General features: G+C 35.7%; 1 protein-coding gene across 1 annotated transcript in view; it reads left to right on the forward strand.

The window, feature by feature from the left end:
* Positions 1-27,196, forward strand: part of Nlg3 (Neuroligin 3) — a 126,976-nt gene that overhangs the window by 22,983 nt on the left and 76,797 nt on the right. The window contains exon 2 of the mRNA XM_075289021.1: positions 3,814-3,977. Coding sequence (XP_075145136.1) covers positions 3,814-3,977 — 164 coding nt within the window. The remainder of the gene's footprint in view (positions 1-3,813; positions 3,978-27,196) is intronic.

Raw genomic sequence — 27,196 nt, forward strand, 5'->3', positions numbered from 1 at the left:
ATTTAAGTTTATTACGGAGTTTAGTTCAGAATGAAATTAATTGAAAAACAAAATAGATTTAATTCACTCCTTTAGGATATCTTCCATATGACTACATTATAAGCTGTTAATGTTCAAATTTATATTAAACATCAGCCTATATAGCTTGAAGATACTATTAAATCATAAATACCTTATTAGAATAATGTGTTAGTATAAGTGAAGCCTTTAAAGAAACATATAAGGTGGTTAGTTCGGCCAGGCCTAATGTCAAAAACCTCCCAGCATGGATTGATTTAAGGTTATACTAGAGTCTATCATTCAAAATCGAATTACTTGGGTCGTGGAAGCAGTTTATGTCATTTCTTCATCGGATTGCATGGAGGAGTGTTCATATACCCAGCAAAAAGTTCTTCCAAAGGCACAACTTTAAAAGCACTTCCAGAAGATGTACTCCCAATGATGTTCTTTATTTTAACTACCCAGGAAGTTCTTTTAATTCAATTTTTTATAACTTGGGGTTTTCATACTTTTAATGGGTAATTTTAACTTTTTTTGTTTCAAATAGGTTAAAAACAGAGTAAGAATTCATAAACTGGTACAAATCATTTAAATTTTGTCGAAAAAAATGCTAAATCCAATTTGAAAAAATTGTGCATTTTTGAAAATATTTGAGATCAACGTTTCCGACAAGCGTTAGAATCCATTAAAAATTATAAAAATAATAAAAATTATTTATTTGACAAAATATCAAATATTTTTAATTTACATCCAAAACATTGAATTCGGATCACACCTTAAGAAGTGATGCAAATTCAGTGCAATGGCTGTTGAAATGGAGGACTTCCGTCCTATGACAAGCCCGTGTTAAATTCATCGCTTCTGCGTCAATTTTGCACCACTTCCGGATCCAAAAAGAACATTTTCAGTACTTTTTTGGCGACGCTTTTTTTGCTGGGTAGTTATTATGCGCAATGGACACCATATCGGATTTTGCTACTCCAAAAGTCTATGGAAGTAAAATTTGCACTGAAAAAAATTTTCGATGAAGTCGGTTTGGCTTTAATAATTCGGAAAAAATCTTCAAAATTAATGAAATTTGCTGACTTTTTTCTTCTTGGATAGAAAGCAAAAAAGCTTTGAAATATAGGAATATAGAATAATAAATTAAAATTTGTTTCCTAGAATCAATTACGCAAAACTCTAATTAAAAAAAGAGGATTGTGTCTTAAATGTGTCCTTACTGCAATTCTGCGCTTCTTTGGATCGGAATCAATAACAAAATCATTATTGTAAAGACAAAATCTTTGGGACCGGGCATGTTTTATTTTTCAGTGTATAAGTGAAGCTTATAAAGAAATATTTAGGACTATTAGGTGAAAAGTTCGGTCAGACCTAATCTTAAGGACCTTCTAGAGACTGTCATTCAAAATCGGATTACTTGGGTTGTGGAAGCAGTCTATGCCACTTTGGTTCTTGATCGCATTACATAAAGGAGTATTCATATAATTATGATCCTAGATGGTCATCAGATTTCACCTGGATCGTATTAAAATTTGCTCCTTCAAGATGCTCAAGGAGTCAAATCTGGAAATTGATTTATACAGTGTAGCTGATATGTATTGCAAAAATATCAGGTTGCTATAATTTGCTAAACCGCTCATCTGATTGCTGACATATTTATTCTAGTGACATTTCATTATATTGTTTACAAGCCTACAAAATGGGAGCCACCGTGGTGCAATGGTGAGTATGCCCGCCTTGCATACACAAGGTCGTGGGTTCGATTCCTTCTTCGACCGAACACCAAAAAGTTGTTCAACGGTGGATTATCCCACCTCAGTAATGCTGGTGACATTTCTGAGGGTTTCAAAGCTTCTCTAAGTGGTTTCACTGCAATGTGGAACGCCGTTCGGACTCGGCTATAAAAAGGAGGTCCCTTGTCATTGAGCTTAACATGGAATCGGGCAGCACTCAGTGATAAGAAAGAAGTTCACCAATGTGGTATCACAATGGACTGAATAGTCTAAGTGAGCCTGATACATCGGGCTGCCACCTAACCTAACCTAAATACCGTAAAGTCACTAAAAGACTTTGTCGAATGTCATAATTCATGTCAAAGGTAGCCAATTTGAACAAATCTAAACTGAAATCTCCAATCTAAAAAATTTGATGTTATTCCCGACATTTTTTGATTTTGCACAATGAAATTTTCTCTTCCAAGAGACTCCAGAAATTAAATCTGAGAATCGGTTTATATGGGGTCTATACCGAAAACTGGTCTGATATGGCCCCAATTAAACCATCCGACCTACATCACTAAAAACTAATTGTGCCAAGTTTCAAGCCAATAGCTTGTTTCATTCGAAAGTTTGCGTGATTCCAATAGACAGACGGACATCGTTAGATCTACTTAGAATTTAACTCTACCCAGAATATGTAAACTTTATGGGGTCTAAAAAAATCTTTAAAAAATATGACCTACATCTAAAAATCTAATTTCATAACAAAATTAAACAATGGAATTGAGAAACCTATCCCAGCAAAAAATGGAGCACTATTTCAGCAGGATTGTAAGGGAGATAGGCAGTACCAACTGCTTACAAAACAACTGAATCAGTGCTGATTTTTGTGGGCGATGTCCCGATTTAGAGCAGCTTCTACATAGCGCTGATATAATTGCTCATTTTAATAGCAATATTGCTCAGAAGTCATATATAATCGTGAGTATAGCATAGTTGGCGTGAAGGATAACAGCATTACCTTTCATGCATCTATACTGCATGAATTGGTTGTAATAACGTAAACGAATGATCATAAACTAGTTTGATTACTCGTTTACGTTATTGCCACCGATTCATGCAGTGTGGATGCATTGCCTACTTTATTCTATACCAAAAAGCAAAACTAAACTCTTACTGCTGAAGAATTTTTTTGCTGGGATATTTCTACTAGAAATTCAATCGAAGATTTTACTGAAAACGAAAATCTATGAAACCTATTTGTCTACAAATTAATTTCTATATGCTCTAAGTAAGTCCCTCACGCTTACTCATAATATTAATGCCCATTGAATCTTCACACAAATTTACTCCTCCGAAAAGTAATCTTGCCTAATAGTACTTTACAAATGTTAACTTTAAGTCAATACGTATAAATTTCCTGCTTACCCAAAACATTTCGGTTAGTTTGGTGAAAAGCTTAACAACGAAATATTCACAGCCATAATAAAACTATTATATTAATTTTCGTAACAAAAGGCCTTTTGTTTGCTAAAGGCTATAAATTGGAAATTGCCTTCGATAAAACTTCACATGATCGAAAACCAACAGATAGATGGAGAGGGAGGGAGGGAGGGGAAAGTAAAATTCAAAATTGTAACTAATCAACTTTGAAGAGTCTTCAAAAATGTTACTTAAACTATAAAACTGTCAGAGAAAAGTTCACAGTTAATGGGACTAGGGAGCTGGAAGAAGTGGCGAAAATGGCAAATGGAAAGGATGAGTAGTGCGAAAATCTTTTAAAAGTTTTCAAATAAACCAACAATGCAAAAAAAAAAATCCAATCAAAAAGAGAAAGTTTTCTTAGCAAATACGAGCAAGTGTACAAAATCGATGGCCCATTTCCCCAATTCTTCTTTGATGTCTACGGACACAAATGCCATTTTTTCATTTCTTCAGAGACCTTTTCTTTACATATTCCCAGAAAATCATCATCCAGATTGTTAATCTTTTCTTGTGTGTTCTTGTTTTTCTCGTTTTTTTTTTATTTTCATATTCTCATGCCTAACTATGAATGATGCCGACAACAACAACAACACCGTTAACACAAAAGGTTTAGTCCAGTTTGCCCTCAACGCCTGCCTGATATAGGCAATCAAACAGCTGCTCTGGAACGTATGCCAAAAGGACGTTACGAGTATTTGAAACGCTTACTGCCATATTTGCTAAATCAATCCGAGGATTGTTTATATTTAAATATTTACGTTCCCATACAAGGTAAGTGTCGATGATGTTTTTTGTTATTATTTTTCTGTTTTCATTGTTGTTCTACAGTATCGACTGAGCGGTAGTGTTGTTTTTTTTTTTTTTTGCTTTTGGATAACTCGCAAAATCCTTTTGAAGTTAGGGATACCAAATGAGAAAGGCTGCTATTTTAAGGATTAAAAATTAATAAATAAATAAATATGAAAAATTATTTTTCAAGCATATTGATATATTTTTATAAAACATATTTATAATATTATTTATTTTTATAAAATACAATATTTTTATAAAATTGAAAAATACAGAAAGAAGACCCCACAATAAAAGCAAAAGTAGATTTTGTTTAAGAATTTCTAATTTATATATTTTAATTTTAAATTTTTCTTCATATGGATAACAAGGGGGAACAAAATTGAACTTTTTTAAGTTGATTTGGAATTTAAAGTAATTTGAGGTTGCTGAATCCAAATCTGCAATTGGTTTGTTTATATCAGCTCGACTTTTCCAGATATACTTTTATATTCAAAAATAATGCATATATTGAAATAACTTGAAAACGGTTCACCATATTACATCAAAAAGAAACAAGTAAGGAAAGTCTGAAGTCGGGCGGGGCCGACTATATTATACCCTGCACCACTTTGTAGATCTAAATTTTTGATGCCATATAACATCCGTCAAATGTGTTGGGTGCTATATAAAAAGGTTTGTCCCAAATACATACATTTAAATATCACTCGATCTGGACAGAATTTGATAGACTTCTACAAAATCTATAGATTCAAAATTTAAGTCGGCTAATGCAGTAGGGTGGAACACAATGTTAGTAAAAATTTATGGGAAACATTTAAATCTGAAGCAATTTTAAGGAAACTTCGCAAAAGTTTATTTATGATTTATCGCTCGATATATATGTATTAGAAGTTTAGGAAAATTATAGTCATTTTTACAACTTTTCGACTAAGCAGTGGCGATTTTACAAGGAAAATGTTGGTATTTTGACCATTTTTGTCGAAATCAGAAAAACATATATATGGGAGCTATATCTAAATCTGAACCGATTTCAACCAAATTTGGCACGCATAGCTACAATGCTAATTCTACTCCCTGTGCAAAATTTCAACTAAATCGGAGTTAAAAATTGCCCTCTGTGGTCATATGAGTGTAAATCGGGCGAAAGTTATATATGGGAGCTATATCTAAATCTGAACCGATTTCAAACAAATTTGGCGCGAATAGCAACAATACTAATTATACCCCCTGTGCAAAATTTCAATTAAATCGGAGTAAAAGATTGGCCACTGTGGTCATATGAGTGTAAATCGGGCGAAAGCTAGATATGGGAGCTATATCTTAATCTGAACCGATTTCAATCAAATTTGGCACACATAGTTGCAATGCTAATTCTACTCCCTGTGCAAAATTTCAATTAAATCGGAGTTAAAAATTGGCCTCTGTGGTCATATGAGTGTAAATCGGGCGAAAGCTATATATGGCAGCTATATCTAAATCTGAACCGATTTCAATAATATTTGGCACACTTGACTACACTACTAATTGTACTCCTAGTGCAAAAATTCAACCAAATTGGGGTAAAAGTCTGGCTTCTGGGACCGTATTAGTCCATATCGGGCGAAGGATATATATGAGAGCTATATCTAAATCTGAACCGATTTCAAAAAAATTTGGCACGCTTGACTATAGTACTAATTGTTCTTTTTGTGCAAAATTTTAAGCAAATTAGAATAAAACTCTGGCTGCTGGGGCCATATCAGTCCATATCGGGCGAATTAAATATATATGGGAGCTATATCTAGATCTGAACCGATTTCTTCCAAAATCAATAGGGTTCTATTCTGAGCCAAAACACATACTTGTGCCAAATTTGAAGTCGATTGGAATAAACTGCGACCTAGACTTTGATTACAAAAATGTGTTCACGGACAGACGGACATGGCTATATCGACCCAGGAGCCCACCCTGAGCATTTTTGCCAAAGACACCATGTGTCTATCTTGTCTCCTTCTGAATGTTGCAAACATATGCACTAACTTATAATACCCTGTTCCACAGTGTTCCGAAACTCCCAAAGAATATTCTCATTAACTCTTTCACTACCGATGTCCACTTAGAAGGACATTCGAAAAAGACACCAAATTCTATTTTCCCACTTAGTTTCGATTTATTTCTCGATGTTATTTTAAAGTAGAGGCTTTAATCTAAATAAGTTATAAATATTTTCCATATTGGTGAGCACTAAAATATATTTTTTTAAACTTTTTTCTTCCTTATAAACTTCTTTAACAATAAACGAAAAATATGAAAATTTTGGACAATTTTTCTACTGTATGTCTCTAGTAAATTGACATTTATACAAAACCTATAGCTGATACTTTTTCGGGATCATTTTTGTATTTTTTCTCACACTTTGAAAGATATTAGAGGCCAAATAGTGCTTCTTTTTGTAAGACCATTTGGTCACAATTCAAGAATCAAGTTTTCAGAACAAAATCATATAGTTCTTGAAGTAATTGGGGTAGGATCTTAATATGACAATTTTTGTTTTACATGCTTAGTACTAGTAAAAACAGAAAAAAATTAAAGTTTTAAACTTTAGGTTTATTTCGGTAGAGAAAGCGTTAAGCTGTGCCTACATTGTTTTTTAATTTTCCAAGTCGTTTTAGAGATTTGGATTCAGCGTCCAAATAACCTTAAAAACTATATCCAGTTCTTAATCAACAAACCATTGTGTAATTATATATAAAAGCTACACTGAAAATAAATTAACATAAAATAAAATATTACGTATCTTTAAATTTGGGATACCAAAATGTGGAGCCTTTATCTAAATCTGAGGCGATTTCGATGAAATTCGGCACACTTAAATATAATGTTAAGTCTACTTACTACGCCAAATATCAAGACAGTTGGACTAATTTTCATATTTCCCTTATCGAACAAATTTGGTACACATTGCTAACATTTTATGTGTATAGAGAGTCCAAAATTTCAGAATTTTCGGGCAAAAACTTTAAACTCCATTGTCATATGAATGTAAATCGAGTGAAAAATATTTGTGGAGCTATTTATATCTGAACCGATTTTGACAAAATTTTACATACATAGTTAGAATATTTAATGCTACTCTCTGTGCGAATATCACGCATTTTGGAGTAAAACTTTGGCCTCCGTTGTCGTATGAATCTAAATTGGGCGAAAGATACATTTGGGAGCCATATCTAAATTTGAACCGATTTTTTTTCTTCAAAAATCAATATGGTTCTATTCTAGAACAAAATTGATACTTGTTCCATATTTGAAGCCGGTTGGACTAAAACTGCGACCTAGACATTGGTTACAAAAAAGTGTTTACAGACAGAAGGACAGAGGGACAGACAGATATGGCTAGAGCGATTCACGGGTCATGAGCAATACTGCCAAACACACTCTTTTTCACTGAGTTAGGTTAGGTTAGGTGGTAGCCCGATGTATCAGGCTCACTGAGTTGATCAAGATATAAAGGCATGTTTTATAATTTTCATTTTTAAATACATATTTATTTACTGATGACTAAAACGCGGAAAATTATATGAATGAGGTCTCAATTCTAAATTTCTAGATTTAAAATTTGGATTCTTCTTACAAAATAGTTTTATTCTAATGTATGGGTATCTTTGGCTTTAAATTAAAAATTTAATATGAAGGTCAAAATCCTTAAAACCAAGTAGACTTTATTGTGTTCTTTTTATTTTTTTATTTTAATGATTTAGTATACCAGTTTTCTGCAATCGGCATCCCTACTTATTGACACAACCATAGATGCAGGTCTCTCCCCTAGGATCAGACAAACAAACAAAAGAAAAACAAACACACCAAAAAAAGTCTTGTGACTTAAGTGACAAACCATTAAGAATTTAAATAAATTCCTTCAACACTTTTTTACTTTTTTTTTTGTTGGTTTTCCATCCATCGTTTCATCCAACGAAAATGACAGAATGTGGCATGGAAAACTTTTCAATTTTCCACATGGACCCTAACGTAGACTCAATGGTTGTGAGGGATTTGATATGTAAACCTTTTTTGTGTCGTTGAACTTTGGAGTGTTTAATACCAAGTCAGCCAGTAACAGATGATTAAACTGGGCATTGGGGGGAGGGAGGATTTTCAATGGATGATAAAACCTAAAGGACAGACGGGCATTCTTACACACACACACGCACACATAAGAAAGTGTCAAAAAAGATAAATGTTTTGTCAGTTGTGTTTGTTTCTTATATAATCAATGTATGTATGTGTGTGTGTGGGTGCATGTGCGTGGTAAGAGATTGGTGTACCTGTGGGTCATAATGTGATGCTAAGCCATATCCTTACTTCCAAGAGGATGTGTGTCTAAACCACATGGAAAAGTTCTGTTCAAGCATTGTTTTTAATGGCTTTGGTTGTTTTCGCTTAAGTTTTTCGCTTATTTATTCAAATAAATGGGTTATCCAAATGTATATATATTAAAAGGTAATTTTTTCAATTTTTCAAATTAAAAAAAAATATATTGCAAAGTATTTCAGACAAAAGAAATACTGATAGAGTTGATATTATTTTTGAGAATATTAACAAACAAAAATTAACTGAGATAATTTCATGGTAAACAGAAAAACTATCAACCAGATTTGTTCAGATTGAATTTTCAAATAAAAAATCAATTAAAAAATTAATTAATTCAAGGAATTTTTTAATCAACACAAATTTGAATTAAAAAATTACTGCAATGAATTAAATTTTTAATTGTAACAATTAATTTTTTGCTTTGTATCGGTGAGTGATATTATCAATTCCGTGATTGAAGCAATTTTAATTCAAATTGAAATAATAAAATTTCATGACTGAAATCAAAAACAAAATATTTTATTCTCTGTATGTTTCTGTTATCAATTTTATACAACACCTGGTCTTTAAATTCTCCGTAAATAAAAAACAACTATGACAAATGATAGATAAATTGTTTTATAAAACTTTCTGTGATTTCATTTAACGCCCCCTTATTTCATAACCCTTTACCTCTGGGCTTATCTTTTATAAATGCATTAAAAACTATGGATAATATATTGATGTTAGTCTTGCCTACCTCTGTACGAGAATATATATATTTTTTTATATATGGTCAATATGTTTTCATTTTTTCCAACGCCCATAAATCATTGAGGCAAAAATAAAAATTGCTCCTGACTTTGGACAATAACATATTTTCTCATCTATGATTTATGTGGACGTTATGAAAGTGCAAAACTAGGCAAAACTGTAATAATCAGCACAAAAATTTGGGTGGCACAATAAACAGAAAAAAACTTAATATTTTCCTTTGCAAAAAACTTTAATAACTTTTCGCCGTATTTTTGCCCAAATAGAAAAGTAGTAAAGAGAAAACTTTAAGCCTAAAATTTATGCAAATATTTGCTACTCATTGTTGAGCCTTAATGTATGCTAAACTTTTTTTTTTTTTTTGAATTTCAAATGCCAGCCATTTTCACTTGGACATCCACTGTTGCTGTCTCATCCATACGAATTGTCGAGTTATTCTTTATGTGTTTTTATTCAAAGTAAGAGTGTTTGCATATTTCAACTTTTTTCCCCGTTCAATCGTTTCGACGCAACTTTGTTTTTTTTTTCTTCTCTCTCAATGTTTAGGAACTTCCCCTGGCGATTGTCACTTCGTGCTTGGTTCACTCCAAAAAAAGGGAAAAGTTATAATTTAGTGGCACATATTAATATCTGCTTTGCAGTAAATGCCAAAAATTGTTCGAACACAAACAAGGAGAAGCCATCAATACCAAACTTCAATATCATGGCCTAAGCCATATACCCACACCCATACCACCCATCATCATCAATCGATAGACGAAAAAGTTCGTGCCCATTTTGCAGAGATTCTCTGTTCATACATAAAATATGCTGCGACCATAGAAAGTAAACAAATAAAGTTTTTTTTTTCTTTTTGTGAGTGGGAGAAAAGCTATCGTCCCAAGTTATGACAACATTTGCGTTAATTATGCTATATCACTTTTATCGAAAAGTTCAATACTTTTACTTTGGCAAAGAGCTGCATTGGCTATGGGAGAAGAGGGTTGTCAAATTATGAACCCTTCATGATTAAAACGAGAGATGCGTGAAGAGGCAGCACAAGAAACCTTTCTCTTTTAGGAAATAGTCTCTTTCTTGGCATATATGAATAATGCTGGCTTTTATTTCATAAATAAATTTAGTTTGAAAATGAGAAAATTCTAAATCAAATATTTGAGATATTATCACGTGCCTTGGCAAAAATCATATACTCTACCCATTTAAATGAATCTTCCATTAGTCAACATCCTAACGGCAATGCATGATGAATATTAAATATTTGTGTTTGACAGAGATAGAGAAAGAGAGACAGAGGGGGTATAGAGTATAAATATTATATATAGATAGAGAGAACACTTCTACCAGTATTTCCTAATTTTAAATACCGATTATTATGAATTAAGTTGCTTAATTACTGATTTTTTATCTTATTGTTCAAAAGTGAAAAATATCGGAAATAGCATCAAAATTTAGAATCCGTTTTATTAAAAATGACTACCTTTTACACGAATTATGGCTTTCAAATGACCGACAAAGTTATCTGGTGCACGAATGTGGTTCTGTGGTATTTTGGCCCATTTCCGGCGAAGCCCCTTCTTGAGATGATCGATACTGTGGTATGCCCGAGGCATTTGACACTCTCCAAAAAGACCCGGATGCGAAAGTCCAACGGATTGAGATTCGTTTGGTGGCAATTTTGCATACAAAATAAAGCGAAGAACCTTCGTTTTAAGCCACACTTTGTTGTATTGACTGCAATGGCGCTGAATCCTGTTGGAATGGCCACGGTCTGCTGCAGAAATATTTATCTGCATAGGGCTTCAATACTGTCGTTAGCACATTTGTTTGATAATATTCAGCGTTTATGACCCCATGGTGAAAACGAGAGGTGGCTACCATTACCATAGTCCTGAGTCCCGTTGGAATGACCATGGTCTGCGACCGGATTCGTGGTCTGCTAAGGACTTCAATACTGTCTTTATGATATTGTCTCGATAATATTCGGCATTTGTTGTAACCTTAAAGTCGATGAATACGAGGCGGGAGTGATCATCGGCCGTTAGAGTGGCCCACACTATTACCATCGGCGGGGCTTGAGTTCAGGTGGTGTAAATTTTCAGTTGACCTCTTTGGCACATAAACATGCTAATTTTGTTTGTTCATAGACTATTCAATTTGGAATGGATTCTCATCGGAGAAAGCTAATTCTGTAACTGGCTACCTTCGTACAAGCGAAGCAAATCCTTGCCTTTCCAGTCCAAATTGCTTTGTGCATCGGCGATCTCTTACCATTTTTTAAATTTGAATGGCTTTACCGAATGTGACTTTCTCTGATGAGAAGCCAAATTCAGGAACTGGAAACTTTCGTGCTTGCGAGGCAAATCCTTGCTCAGTATAGTCCGGAATATTTCGGTATTGGAGTTTTAGATCCGAAGGTCTCAGTGGGGGAATTGTAGCCTCGAATATTTCGGTGTGAGAACTGTAGCCACCTAGTGGTGAGACCTTGTGGGTTCATTGGATGAAGTGTAGCCCCAGAGGTTTCAGTTTAGGAACTCTATGACTGAATGTGCAACCCAAAAGGGGAAACTGCAACTCCTAGCTTTAAATCCGAAAGTTTCACTGAAGAAAATGTAGCGTCACAATTTCTCATTGGAGAAACTGTAGCATGGAAGGTTTCAGTGGTGGAATTGTAGTCCCAGAAGTTCTCATTTTAGACGCGAAGCTCACAGGTCTCAGTGGCTATTCACCAGAACGTCTCAGTAGGAAATGTAGCCCCAAAGGTCTCATTCGTTTAAGTGGTGTAGGTTAGGTTAGGTTAGGTGGCAGCCCGATGTTTCAGGCTCACTTAGACTATTCAGTCCATTGTGATAACACATTGGTGAATTTCTCTCTTATCACTGAGTGATGCCCGATTCCATGTTAAGCTCAATGACAGGGGACCTCCTTTTTATAGCCGAGTCCGAAAGGCGTTCCACATTGCAGTGAAACCGATTAGAGAAGCTTTGAAACCCTCAGAAATGTCACCAGCATTACTGAGGTGAGATAATCCACCGCTGAAAAAACTTTTTTTTTGGTGTTCGGTCGAAGCAGGAATCGAACCCACGACCTTGTATATGCAAGGCGGGCATGCTTACCATTGCATCACGGTGGCTCCCTAAGTGGTGTAACAGTAGCCTGGAAAGTATCATCGAGAGAACTGTATCCTCAAAGGTTCAGACACTGTAGTCCCAAAGGTTTCGGTGGTGGAACGGTAGGTTCGGAAGATTCACTGGTGGAACTGTAGCCCAAAAATATGTCTCAGCATTGGATCTTAGGTCTGAGGGTCTCAACGTTCGAAATGGATGCACGAAGGTCACAACGTGTGAATTGTAATCTCATTGGAAAAATTTGAAGCTCTGATGGAACTGTAGGCCAAAAAGTTCTCAACGCAGAGACTCCAGCCTCTAAGTGGTGGAACACCTACACCCTTTTGAAACTTCGATGGACTTAATCAAAGCACATTTGTATCCGCGATATGTTCCGTACGTTCAGGAAGTTTTCTACCCCTATGGAGTGGATTTTGATCAACTGCGGCCTTCTCTTTTCGGGTCATTTATGATGCTGTTACCGTTGACGATGCAATTCGGCCATTATCACTGTAACGAGCAAGGACATATTTAAATTCTGGTTTCCCAGCCAACTATAAATCAAACGCGCTTAAATTACATTACTAATGAATTTCTTTTTGAATGCAATATACCAAAATGCTTTTGTAGGCTTGTAAACAATAAAATAAAATATCGCTGGAATATTTCTGTCAAGGGGCCACAGTGGTGTAATGCCTTCCATACACAGGGACTTGGGTTAGGTTAGGTGGCAGCCCTATGTATCAGGCTCACTTAGACTATGCAATCCATTGTGCTGTCCGATTCCATGCTAAGCTCAATGACAAGGCACCTCCTTTTTATAGACGAGTCCGAACGGCGTTGCACATTGCAGTGAAACCACTTAGAGAAGCTTTGTAACCCTCAGAAATGTCACCAGCATTACTGAGGTGGGATAATCCATCGCTGAAAAAGTTTTTGGTGTTCGGTCGAAGCAGGAATCGAACCCACGACCTTGTGTATGCAAGGCGGGCAAGCTAATCATTGCACCACGGTGGTTTCGGCCAAACACCAAAAAGTTTTGCAGTAATGCTGGTGAGTGTTTCAAAGCTTTTGTTGTTGTTGTTGTTGTAACAGTTTTTAATGTAGTTTCATCCATTTTGTTCTTGTGTAGTTCAGCTGGTTGCCAGATCAAGGAACTCTGCGACAAGAATGGGGTGTGTCCAGAGTGATCTGGTAGTGAGACGGGTAGGCTTAGCTGGGCAAGCAAAAAGGTGACGAGTATCATGTGGCCCTTGATTACATATGGGATACACGTCAGCTACGCTGCTATCAATAACTGATAAGTATGAATTGAGGCAGCTGCACTTGCCTGATCTTAGTTGGGCCAAAACTACCCTTGTCTGCCGTGGGAGGTCTCTCTCCTCCGGTGCAATGTGCGGCGGTCGGACTCCGAGAACAGGATTAACCTTGTAGCTTCTCACCGCTTCAGCTACAGTGTCCTCATGGATCCTGTTCAGACCTGTCTGGTATGCTGCCTGATCTAGAGGCTCTCTTTTGTAACGCTGGATCTCTGGCTCTAGAAGGTGAAGATCAACCCTTACATTCCTGGGTGGAGGTTGTCTATCCACAAGATGGTAATTCGGATGACAACTTCGATGGCAACCCAAGAGGTACTGCTTTGACAACATGTAGTTGTGTCGACGCACTGGGATGATCTTGGTCTCCGCATAAAGGTGATCCAGGGGTGTACTGCGGAGACATCCTGTTGCGGTTCTAAGGGCAGCGTTCTGACAGGTCTGTATGTTATTCCACTGCGTATCGCTCGTTTGAGGTGTCCGCACTGGCGCTGCATAGTTTACCACTGACCGGCCAATTGCCTTATATGTAGTTAACAAGGTTTCTTTGTCCGCACCCCAAGTGCTGCCGGCAAGCGACTTGAGGACCTTGTTTCTACCGCGGAGCTTATCACAAATTGCAGTGGCATGGGCGGACGACTTATAAAGGCTGTCGAATGTGACCCCGAAAATCTTGGGGTAATTTGTTGTCGGAATTGTTTCGCCATCGACTTGGCGAAGTACGCAGGCAGTTGAATGTCAAAGCTTTTGTAAGTGGTTTCACCGAAAGCCGGGCTTAAAAAGAAGGTCCCTTGTCATTGAGCTAAACATAGAATCGGGCAGCAATCAGTGATGAAAAGAGAAACTCACCACTGTGGTATCACAATGGACTGAATAGTCCTGACCTAACGTAGACGAGCCCTTAATTATAACAAACTGAAGTTGCACTGAGAAATCTTCCGTAGCTAAACTACTGCTTTGTGGAAATCTCAAAATGTGGAGTTAATTTTTCGCACGAAATAATTCATTGTTACTATAAAAGAGCTTTTTATCTGTGTGACTGCAATACATAACATCCATCCTGTACACCCCTTTATCATCGTATGGTGGTGGATATTAGAGGTGTGCACGTGACACGAAATTGTCGTGACTCACGCGTGAGTCGTGAGTCACGCTCATGGCAACGACGTGAGTGTGCGTGAGCGCGATTAACAAACCAAAATGTCGTGCGTGAGTCACGAAAATATTATCTTCGTGAGTATGCGTGATTTACGCTCACGAAAATAACCCCGCTCACTAAAATAAAACGCTTAAGAGTTAAATTCATTTACAATTTTAGTGACACCTGGGATGTTAAGAGTGTAATAATGCTCTCGATTTTAATACTGCTCATGTTTTCAGACACGTCGCTAAGGTAAATTACTCAAAAATTGTTCGTGAGTCACGATATTTTTCGTGGGTCACAGTATTTTTCGTGAGTCACGATATTTTCGTGCGTGAGTGTGCGTGAGTACAAATTTTCTTTTCGTGAGTGTGCGTGAGCGTGAGTCCTCCCAAACAATATCGTGCGTGAGTAAGATTTTTCCGTCGTGAGTGTGCGTGAGTAAACTGTTACTCACGTGCACACCTCTAGTGGATATAAAAAAAAAAACTTATTTCTGGGGGAGAGGGAATTCTTGAGGATCCTTCATTTCTGAAAATTTGTTGGATGAATTTTCTTAGTCCTTTACCAATCAGCCTAGTAGAGATTATAATATCGAGGTTTATATTTTGAAAATGTCTACTAAAATAAGAGGATTATAAAATGATTAAAATAAAATTTGGTTAACGTATTCATAGCATAACCATTGGGTACAATTAAATGCCTAATATCCCAAGGCAGTTTGTCGATATTTTAAGACTACATTTTAGCTGGTACTTATCATTATGTGATATAGCACTTAAGCTGGACAATATCCTAATAATTGTGTAAGAACCCTTTATCAGTGTGAATGCTATTGCACAAATTGATCTACGTGGCATATATATGGTATCATAAAATATATAAGCTTCACGATGGTAAATGGATTAATGAATTTTAGCAAATTTAAATTTAATTATATATAATAATCAGTACTATTTCCAAATGTTTCCTTTTTTTCTTTGCTAGGATATCATGAACTAAGCTATCTGACCTTTTCCGCAATTGAAACCCTAAGAATTTACCCACTCATAGCTGGCACAGAAATTTATTAAAATTCCACATAGCTGTCAATCAAAATGTATGCAAGGCAAGGAATGGGCAGTTATTTTATTTAAGAAAATATTATGAGGATAAAAAACAGAGGATGCTTTGGTAAAATCTGATATAAAAAATAAACACTGCGTAATTCAACTTTGTCCTGATGTTAATTAAAAATGTGTGAGTAAAAATAATTAAACTTTTAAAGCCTCTTTCGTTGAAAGCAAAGCATAACCAACCGACAAAGCACGAAAAAACTCATTCGTTTTTTTTTCGTTTACTTGAAATCCTCCATTGAAACAACAATAATTCTCAAGTTTTTTTCCCCATTTTTTGCATCTTAACAAGAACCCCTGCGTATAATCTGTAGTTCTTAAGAAGAACGAAAAAACATGGTTTCCTTTTACTGCCAAATAAGATTTAAATGTGTTTGAGAATATGAGAATTCACCTCATGAGAGAGGGATTTTCCATAACTTTGTAGATTACATGTGTATGGGTGAGTGAGTTTAACTTTCTCTGAGGCAGGGGTTGGGTGTATGTATTATTTTTGTGAGTATGGATGGTTTCGCATTTCTCCTCTTGCTTTGTGTTGTTAATACGATTGCTGATGTTTTTTTTTTTTTGTGATTATTTACTATGTGTCTGTGCCTGTATGTATCTGTGTGGGAGCATATCTCTTTACAAGTTTTGCATTTCTTTTAATTTTCCACCATACCGCCTACCTCCACTTCCGCTGCCACAACCAACAAAATCTGAAATCTTACGAAAATTTTCAGTTAATTAAAATATTAATGAGTCTTCAGAAGAACAGGAGCCATCCATGAGCACCTACAGCATATCACTGGAAAATTTAGGGGTGCTATTTTACGAGAGGAATAGGTAGCCTATTGAAGTGTAGCACTTGGTAAAAAGCTGCCTATACCACGCCAAGAGGCGATTAGTGCGGTGAAATAATATTAATTTTGCATGTTAAGAATGTGTTGCTTTTTTCCCCGTTATTGTTTATTCATACTTCTCGAATGAGCCTGGGAATGGAACAAACGTCACATTTTTTCGTATAAAGTACAGTGGTTAAAATGTCAATTTTATAACTATATAATTATTATTATTTTGTTATAATGAAATTAAGATTAACTAGTAAGTGATATTTTACTAGCCGGACCATAAAGGCTCACCAAACAGCCATACCTTGAGGATTGTGAGGCGTTTCAACAAAAACTATTGGGATTTTCAAGTGACAATTATGCTGGTTGATTCAGATAAAAAAACTTCTCACAATTATTGTCCATTTTTGAGATGTGTCCGGTTTTCAGAAGTTTTAGAGGTTTCACTGTATTGAGAATTAACAATAACCTTGGAATGACACTATCATTTGAGCGAAAATACAATTAGGGGAAAAATAGTGTAACGCAAGGCAACATATCTGTTTCCAAAGGAAATCGCCTTAAACTACAACATACAAGTACAGTGAAAACTCTCAAACTTGAACACTCTGAAATCTGAACACATCTCAAAAGAAGAAAATTTTCGTTGCTATTTTATCACGCTAGTATTTATACCCTGCGCCACACTGTATTGTGTATTATAAGTTAGTGCATATGTTTGCAACACCCAGAAGAAGACGAGATAGACACATGGTGTCTTTGGCAAAAATGGTCAGGGTGGGCTCTTGAGTCGATATAGCGATGTCCGTCTGTCCGTGAACACATTTTTGTAATCAAAGTCTAGGTCGCAGTTTTAGTCCAATCGACTTCAAATTTGGCACAAGTATGTGTTTTGGCTCAGAATAGATCCCTATTGATTGGAAGAAATCGGTTCAGATTTAGATATAGCTCCCATATATATATTTCGCCCGATATGGACTTATATGGCCCCACAAGTCAGAGTTTTATCCTAATTTGCTTAAAATTTTGCACAAGAAAAACAATTAGTACTGTAGTCAAGTGTGCCAAATTTCATTGAAATCGGTTCAGATTTACGGTCCCAGAAGCCAGAGTTTTAACCAAATTTGGTTAAAATTTTGCACAGGGAGTAGAATTGGTATTGTAGCTATGCGTGTCAAATTTGGTTGAAATCGGTTCAGACTTAGATATAGCTCCAATATATAGCTTTCGGCCGATTTACACTCATATGACGACAGAGGCCAATTTTCGGCTCCGATTTAGTTGAAATTTTGCACAGGGACTAGAATTAGCATTGTAGCTATGCGTGCCAAATTTGGTTGAAATCTGTTCAAATTTAGATAAATCTCCCATATATAGCTTTCGTCCGATTTACACTCATATGACCACAGAGGCCAATTTTTAACTCCGACTTAGTTGAAATTTTGCACAGGGAGTAGAATTAGCATTGTTGCTATGCGTGCCAAATTTGGTTGAAATCGGTTCAGATTTAGATATAGCTCCCATATATATGTTTTTCTGATTTCGACAAAAATGGTCAAAATACCAACATTTTCCTTGTAAAATCGCCACTGCTTAGTCGAAAAATTGTAAAAATGACTCTAATTTTCCTAAACTTCTAATACATATATATCGAGCGATAAATCATGAATAAACTTTTGCGAAGTTTCCTTAAAATTGCTTCTGATTTGAATGTTTCCCATATTTTTTTTTACTTACATTGTGTTCCACCCTAGTGCATTAGCCGACTTAAATTTTGAGTCTATAGATTTTGTAGAAGTCTATCAAATTCTGTCCAGATTGAGTGATATTTAAATGTATGTATTTGGGACAAACCTTTATATATAGCCCCCAACACGGATGTGATATGGTATCGAAAATTTAGATATACAAAGTTGGCAGGCTATAATATAGTCGGCCCCGCCCGACTTTAGACTTTTCTTACTTGTTTTTCATAAGGTTAGGTTAGGTGGCAGCCCGATGTATCAGGCTCACATAGACTATTCAGTCCATTGTGATACCACATTGGTGAACTTCTCTCTTATTTTTTTTTTTTTTTTTATAAGAGAAAATCTTGAAATTAGGGACAAAATTTAGATGACCATGAGTATCGACTTCTGAGGGGTTTCACTGTACTAAGTTCTATTTCGAGCTATATTATTAATTTCTTCTGTAAATGCCCATATTTAATATCACTGTTCTTTTACCTTGGCTCTGTCGAATCTTTTGCAAAATAATGACAGCTGAAAATGATGTGGCAGATATGGGACAATCTGAGATTTAATTATGGCCCCATAACAGAGTCGTAGAGTTTTTTTTTTTCTTATAATTACATCCTTCTCCAACCACAGGTAGATTCTAGCTGGAAGGTATTGGCATTTTGCTGTAGTATATTTATTTCTTTTTTCTCTCTTGCCTAATGAGAAAATTATTCTTAAACTTAAGTGCCACTCTCAGCCTTAGTACTCATCTCGTATAAATGTGAAGCTTTATATGGGAAAAGGAAAAATTCATGGCAACAAGCATTACACCGGTAGCTTTGCTACGCTAAGAAAAATACCACAAAATGTCATTAAAGATTTTCTCCATACCAGCTTCACATTCATTCAACCACCATCCATCCAACCATCTATCTATCCATCCATTTCCAAGCAAACCACTATGAATTGTCATTTGCATAAACGTTACAAAGTCACAAGGAGAAGGACCAAAAACGAAAAAAAAAAACAAACCAAGCTATGGCAGAAGGAGAAATATCCTAGTCCAAGAATTCCTTTTGTTTTTAGGGACCATTGTATATGAACTTCAAGAAGGTATGTGCTGGATCGCTGTATCCATTTCTTCGTAAATAGGTTGATTACATTCATCATCCTTTTTTGTGTGTTTAAAGCATCATGTCAAGATGATAAAAAAAAACAAACGAGATGGCAGTAGCTAATGAAAACTGCCAATATCAATGATGGGGAAAGGAAAAGAGGAGTTATTGAAATGTACCTAAAAGAAAAAAAATCTTGGTCAATTTTTAATTAATTCCCAAAGTTATTTGAAATGTAAATTCTTGAGAATGGCATTGATTTCCTATAGAACTTTCTATAACAAGCATTTCTTGTGACTTTTACAAGGTTGCCGCTTGTCGGTAAAGTTAAATATAGGAAATTTTGCACAGTGTTATAGTTTGAAAAAAAAAAAATAATTGATATTTAAATTTCTAGAAGAAACTTCTCAAACTTGGACACTCTTATAAACGGACATCTTTCAATAATGGACAATTGTGGTGAGAAGTTTTGTATTATTAAAAATTAATATCTCGTAACTGGACATCTCCCAAGTGTGAACAAAATTTAGGCGACTTCTTGTGAGCGGTTCCACTGTTTTTATAAACAGCTCTTATATTTTTTTTAATAATTCTACATCACAATTTAGGTATCCAAAATTTAAATAATTACATTTTCCAATTTTTTTAAATTAAAAAAAAACAATTTTCAGATTTCATTGTGTGACAAAACAATAATCACCATCAGCCCTGGACATTAAAAGACAGCTGACATTCACTTGTTCATACTTTCTCTCAAGTTGCCAACCATCATCGGCAATCAAAGAAAATAAGAAAAATACAAAAACTTTTTAAACAACCAAATGAAAAAGCCATATTTAAGCCCCTTATGGCTTCTTAGCAAAACAAAAACTGGCCCAAGAAATTTTCAATTCATAAAGTTAGGCCATATTTTTATGCTTATTTAATGAAAATGGCTCGCTTTGACCAGCTAATTAAGTGGAAAACTTAAAGATTGGAAATTAAGACTTCCTCTAGCACGAGAACAATATAAACCCCACACACCTTTCTCCTCCTTGCTCAGCGGGTTGGCATAGAATCCTGGAATAAAAGGAGCTAGTACAACCACCATATATCCTACGTACATAAACATAGTATAGCACTGTACAAGGTATAACCTCCATTGGGATAACAAATAGTGCCAACTCATTATCTCGAATGCCATAACAAGCCATGGCTATAACAGAGATATAAAGCCAAAGTTATTATGGCTTAAGGAGCAAATAAGAAGGCAGCATACAAAGTACCAGGATTAGATCGAAAACAAAGCTGCAAATCATTTTTAAGGATCTTATAGCCGAGGACATTTGCTATTCTCCAGTTTTTCCCACATTTTGGCGATGGCGATTCTCTTTGCGAAAAAGAAACTCTAAAAGTATCCTTGCATTGGAAACAAAGAAACCAGGAATATCTTTGAGACCAAGATAACAGTATATCTATGTCTAAGGACACAAAGGACATGAAAAACGACCGTACAAACATGAGTTGAATAACATGACTCCTACTTGGAATGTCATGTTGTGCCAGTAATCGAGATATGAATTTATCTTGGTGTTGCTATTGTTGCGGCTATTTCCTTTCAATGTTTATTAAAATGGCCATAAATTTTATTGTCACTTTCAAGTGGATTAGAAATGCACCATCTATTTTGTTATATTTTTTTATTTATTTTGTTTTTGTTTTTCTTATTCTATATTTCAATTTTGTATAGATATATCGGAGGAAGAGAATGAATTAACTGCGAATAAAAATGGTTTCATTTTTATGCGAACGAGTTATGGGGGATTGATTTTGCTATGCCTTAAAAGCTTTAAGATTTTTGATCCATGAACAAATTTCATACCTACAAATATATGAAAATGGTAAAATATTAGGAGATATTGTGAAAGGTATGAAATAAAAAGAAAACAGTTCAATGACATAAAACACCAGATTCGGGTTTCCCCTTTGATTGCAAAAAGTCAAGAATATGACCCACCCAAAAGCCAATGGGCTTATTGAGAATTAATTTCTCTGGCGTTAATTTTCTACGTCGCTTAAAATCATAGTCGAACGCAGTCGCCAAGCTGTTCTTCCAACAATAATGCTGATCTTGTTATGCCAGTTTTTAAGAAAAGAAAAAATAATTAATGTCTTGAAACTCTTACTATATTGAGCCAAGGTATAAAAGTAATCGAATTTCAAGATGATTTCATTAATATCGAAGAATTTTTGAGACTTCCTAAAACCAATTTGTTCTACACAATTTTTGACAATTTTTGAATTCACATCCAAAATACTGAATTGCAAACTCACCTTAAGAAGTGATGCAAATTCAGTGCAAAGACACTTGAAATGGTGGACATCCGTCCTATGACATGTCCATGTTAAATTCATTGCTTCTGCACCAATTTTGCACCACATCCGGATGCAAAAAGAAAATTTTCACTACTTTTTGGCGATGCTGTTTTGCTGGGATTGAATGTATGCCGCTCACACTAATGCCTAAGGTTGTCTCAATCTCACCTTAGGTCTTGACGATATCAGTAAGCCCCCAGCATCAATGGTTCCGGGACACCAACTGATTTTTGACGACCTTTACAAAATTCGTCTTGAACTAGGACCTTGGATGGATTCACCATATTATCGATAAAACAGGTCCTTGACGGAGCTTCATCGTCAAAAATTGTTAAGTTTATCCCCCAAAAACTGAAACTTAATTGCCAAAAGTTGATTAAATTTCATTGATGCCCTGTTGATGATTCAACCCACATCGAAAGTTGTAAAAAATAATCGCATGAAAATGTTCTCGATTTAATTAAATTTTTTGGCCGATATGAGTTTCGAATCGAGTTGCTGTAAACCACACAAATAGCGCTTGTATTTCAAAACGTTCTGAGTACGTATAACTTCCACCACGGGAGCCACCGTGGTGCAATGGCTAGCATGCCCGCCTTGCATACACAAGGTCGTGGGTTCGATTCCTGCTACGACCGAACACCAGAAAGTTTTTCAGCGGTGGATTATCCCACCTCAGTAATGCTGGTGACATTTTTGAGGGTTTCAAAGCTTCTCTAAGTGGTTTCACTGGAATGTGGAAAGCCGTTTGGACTCGGCTATAAAAAGGAGGACCCTTGTCATTGAGCTTAACATGGAATCGGGCAGCACTCAGTGATAAGAGAGAAGTTCACCACTGTGGTATCACAATGGACTGAATAGTCTAAGTGAGCCTGAAACATCGGGCTGCCACATAACCTAACCTAACCTAACGTATAACTTCAAAATTGTCTAGCTTTACGATAGAGACACGAGTTGGCAGATTGGAATACTGGGGTTACCTAATTCCTTGCGGGAGCCACCTTAGTTTGCGGGAGCCACCGTAGTTTGCCACCGTGGTGCAATGGTTAGCATGCCCGCCTTGCATACACAGGGTCGTGGGTTCTATTCCTGCTTCGACCGAACAGAACAAAAAGTTTTTCAGCGGTGGATTATCCCACTTCAGTAATGCTGGTGACATTTCTGAGGGTTTCAAAGCTTCTCTAAGTGGTTTCACTGGAATGTGGAACGCCGTTCGGACTCGGCTATAGTCCGAGGTCCCTTGTCATTGAGCTTAACATGGAATCGGGCAGCACTCAGTGATAAAAGAGATGTTCACCAATGTGGTATCACAATGGACTGAATAGTCTAAGTGAGCCTAACCTAAACCTTGTAGTCTTTCACTATAAGCATGATCTTTCACTATTAGGTTAGGTATAGTGGCAGTCCGCTATTTCAAGTTCACTTAGTCTATTCAGTCGATTGTGTTGCCACTATGTTGAATATCTCTCTTATCATTGATTGCTGCCTGATTCCATGTTTAGCTGAATGACAAAGGGTCCTCCTCTTTAAAGTCGAGTACGTACGGCGTTTTGCACTGCAGTGAAACTTTGAAACATCCAGAAATGTCACCAACATTACTGAGAGGGGATAATTACCATTTCTGGGAGTTTCAAAGCTTCCCTAAGTGGTTTCACTGCAATGTGGAACGCCGGCTATAATAAGGAGGTCATTGACTTCAACCTGGAATCGGGCAGCACTCAGTGATAAGAGAGAAGTTCACCACTGTGGTATCACAATGGACTGAATAGTCTACGTGAGAATGAAATAGAGGACTGCCACCTAACCTAACCCACAACCCTTTGTATACAAGGCGGACATGCTAACTATTGCACCATGAAGGATCATATTTTTCACAACCATTTTTCTCTGATTTCGGTCAGCATGTTATTTTTCGGAAAGAAACAAATATGTTTCGACAAAATTATTCCAGCAAGCATGTAATGTTTGGCGAAAAAAATATTTTTCCGAGAAAAATTACTACGGTCCCCGACCAAAAACAATATTATGCTCTTTAAACATGTTTGAGGTGATCATGTTCCTTCTCAGCGTGTAATTTATCTCCTGGCATTCAGTGAGTTCCAAAGCTTCTCTAAGTAGTTTTACAGAATCTGCGATACACAATTAACTCTTATAATACGTTGGGTATTAGGTCGTATTTTTCATCACCGAATTTCTTACTTTTGGATTATAATAAATAGTTCTTACTTCTCAGCATGAATTCAGCGTATGTCACCAATCAATGCACTGAGTGATAGAAATTGTTAATTATATTCGAACAGTAAGATATGCGGTGTTGAAAAATACGATTTGGGTCATCAAATGACCCCAACGTAGTATAGGGGTTAATATTAAAACATAAACATAATGTCCTTATCAGAGAGATTCATATAGAACCAATCAACACTAATTAATCCTAGAGAAGTTCGTGATCTCTGGTATCACAATGCACTTGATAGTCCAAACGTTCGTTCTATTTTTTTTTATTTTCTATAAGTTTCTTTTGAACCCTTCACCAATACAATGCTTTAGGGTCTTATAATTTATTAATTTCCATAGGGCTTAGAATATTTTTTCCAATTTACTTTTTTTTTAGCAAAGGAAGTAAATTTTCACAAGCTATTATTGAAGCCCTATTTGTTCTGGTATAAAATGGTTGTTATACCCAAATATAAAGTAACCAGAAAGTTAAATTATTGCAATGAAATGTTCTTAAACTCATTTATTATATAAGCAAATTTTCCGAATGGTATTTTATATAAAATTCTATGATAGCATTACAACAAATTGATGACACTAAACTGGAAAAAATCAAACAAAAAAAAAAGAATTCTCAATGAATTCATAAATTTCGAACCTAACTACAAGAGATTCTCATGGGTGGAGATCGAAAAAAGGAAAAACCTCGGTAATATAAATAAATTGGCGCTTAGAATTTGTAACAATACGAAATGTTTCACTGTCGCTTCTAATATTTCCTAAAACCACTCGTTTTCGTTTCACCATTTATTTTTTCCTTACCATGAAACAAAAAAATTGAAACAAAAGGCCAAAATATTTGTCCGGTAGGTTAACCTTTTTTCCTTTGCTATTGCACGACAAGTTGAGCAGAAGAAAAGCTAAAAGACAAGATTTGTGAGAATTTGCCTTTGTCTTCAAGTATCTCAACTTTCATTCATTCCACCTCCGCCCCCCAAGAGGATGATTTCTTTAATTTTACCCATAAATCATTATTTATGTATCTTCAATGTCAAAATAAATTTCCGCTTATTCACAAAAACAATGGATACCTCGAAAAAGGACATCAGCAAAAAACAACTCTGAGGAAAAAATAACTTTCATTTGCTTGATATAAAGGCGAAGTCCTCGAAGTGAAAGGACATTTTTGCGGGACTGAAAAGGGGATCCTATAAAAGATGAGCACTTAATGTCAGTATTAATGAAAAAGCAGAGAAAAAGATACAATACCAACAAGAAACAAATACACGGCAGTAAAAACAAATGGAAAAAGAAAAAAATCGAAAAAAAATAATCTAAATATAATGGTTAACAATATTTGTCATTTTTGTAAGGGCATATAGAGGTGTAGTCAAAGAGAGGTGGATAAAGAGAATTTATTGCAAGAAATTAAATAGACTATGGTGTTCTAAAAATAGCTAAGTGCGAAGTATGATCCATGTACAGTCGAACAGGTTTATAATTAAGAAGAAAAATAAGTAAATATTTTGCAAAAAATCAGACAAATAAAATAAATTGGCAAAAATTAATTTCAACTAAAGATGGCTACCAAATTTGATTTTCGAGCCGAAAACCTCTGGTGGTTACTTTTTGGAATGAATTAATTTACAATAGAAAGACGAAATGTCTTGCATATTTTTCATCCATGAGATAATAATGGTCTCCACATATAATTTTACAATTTTAATTTAGAGTTTTGGTGAAAACCCTGAACATAGTAATGACCTCAAAGTACAACATTCTTATAAAAGGCATGGTAAATGGAACTAATAAAAATTTGTGAAGATTTAAATAACACCCAACTAACTAAACATCCAACTCCCAAACTCCTATAGTATCCTGCTAGTTCATTTTAATCGTCCGTTTCAACAGCCCTAAATTTGAAGACGATCTCTATTTTAAGACAAATAAGCCTGCCAACCAATTCGATGCGAGATCGACTCAGGAGGTTATTCCAAATCATTAGTACATGTCAGGTATAATCCAAGATCAAAATTTCTTAAAGGCTCATTTTCAAGAAGATCTGAGTTGATATGTATGGTTTAAAAAGCTCCTACGCCGAGATATATCCTCTATTACGCGAGGGATATCCTCCAACACGGGAACTGCTTAAAGGTATTATCCTGTTCTGTATTTGATGTGTAGAGTGAAGGTGTAGGTTAGCTTAGGTTAGGTTAGGTGACAGCCCCATGTATCAGGCTCTCTTAGACTATTCAGTCCATTGTGATACCACATTGGTGAACTTCTCTCTTATCACTGAGTGCTGCTCGATTCCATGTTAAGCTCAATAACAAGGGACCGAGTCCGAACGGCGTTCCACATTGCAGTGAAACCACTTAGAAAAGCTTTGACACCCTCAGAAATGTCACCAGCATTAGTGAGGTGGGATAATCCACCGCTGAAAAATTTTTTGGTGTTCGGTCGAAGCAGGAATCGAACCCACGACCTTGTGTATGCATGGCGGGCATGCTAACCATTGCACCACGGTGAAGGTGTATATCAGTTTTAACTTATCTCACCATTGTTTTCTAAATCCTAAAAATTTATGTTTATCACAAAGTATCTTAGTCTCCTAAAGTGTTCTCTAAACATTCTCCCAGATCGATTGCAAATTCTGTAAGAGTGGCTATGGCCTAATTAACCCAAAACGTATCTGAGTTGTAAATACCTAAATCGATGAATGGTTGTTTATTTTCTGCCATATTTATTGTTAAATAAAGTTGAAAAGTTTATTCAAGAAATATAGGTTTTTTCCAACGCTATCAAAGACCTTGGCCGATGACTCAATTATTGAATGACAAAAAGGAAAATAAATAACATCAAGGCAAACAAATACTCAAAGAAACTTACAGAATTCCATCCCACAGTTTGGGTTTTGAGTGGTTAAACAATTTCTGAAGATGCTTTTCAGGGTCCAGAGTAGAGGAATGTCAGATGGAGAAAAAAAATCAACAAACTACGAGCTTATTTATTTATTGATGTGTCAATGATTTGGACCACTTTCAGATGTGCACTTACTGGGCCAATGAACATTGATAAGCCGATTTTTTTCTCCATTCAAAAAAAATAACAAAGCATTCCCCAGGGCTGGGATAAAGTTGCTTTAACCAAAATATCAAAACTATGTATGTGAGAGTGAATAAAGAGA

This window comes from Haematobia irritans, chromosome 1, assembly GCF_050003625.1.
Source record: "Haematobia irritans isolate KBUSLIRL chromosome 1, ASM5000362v1, whole genome shotgun sequence".
Classification (NCBI taxonomy): domain Eukaryota; kingdom Metazoa; phylum Arthropoda; class Insecta; order Diptera; family Muscidae; genus Haematobia; species Haematobia irritans.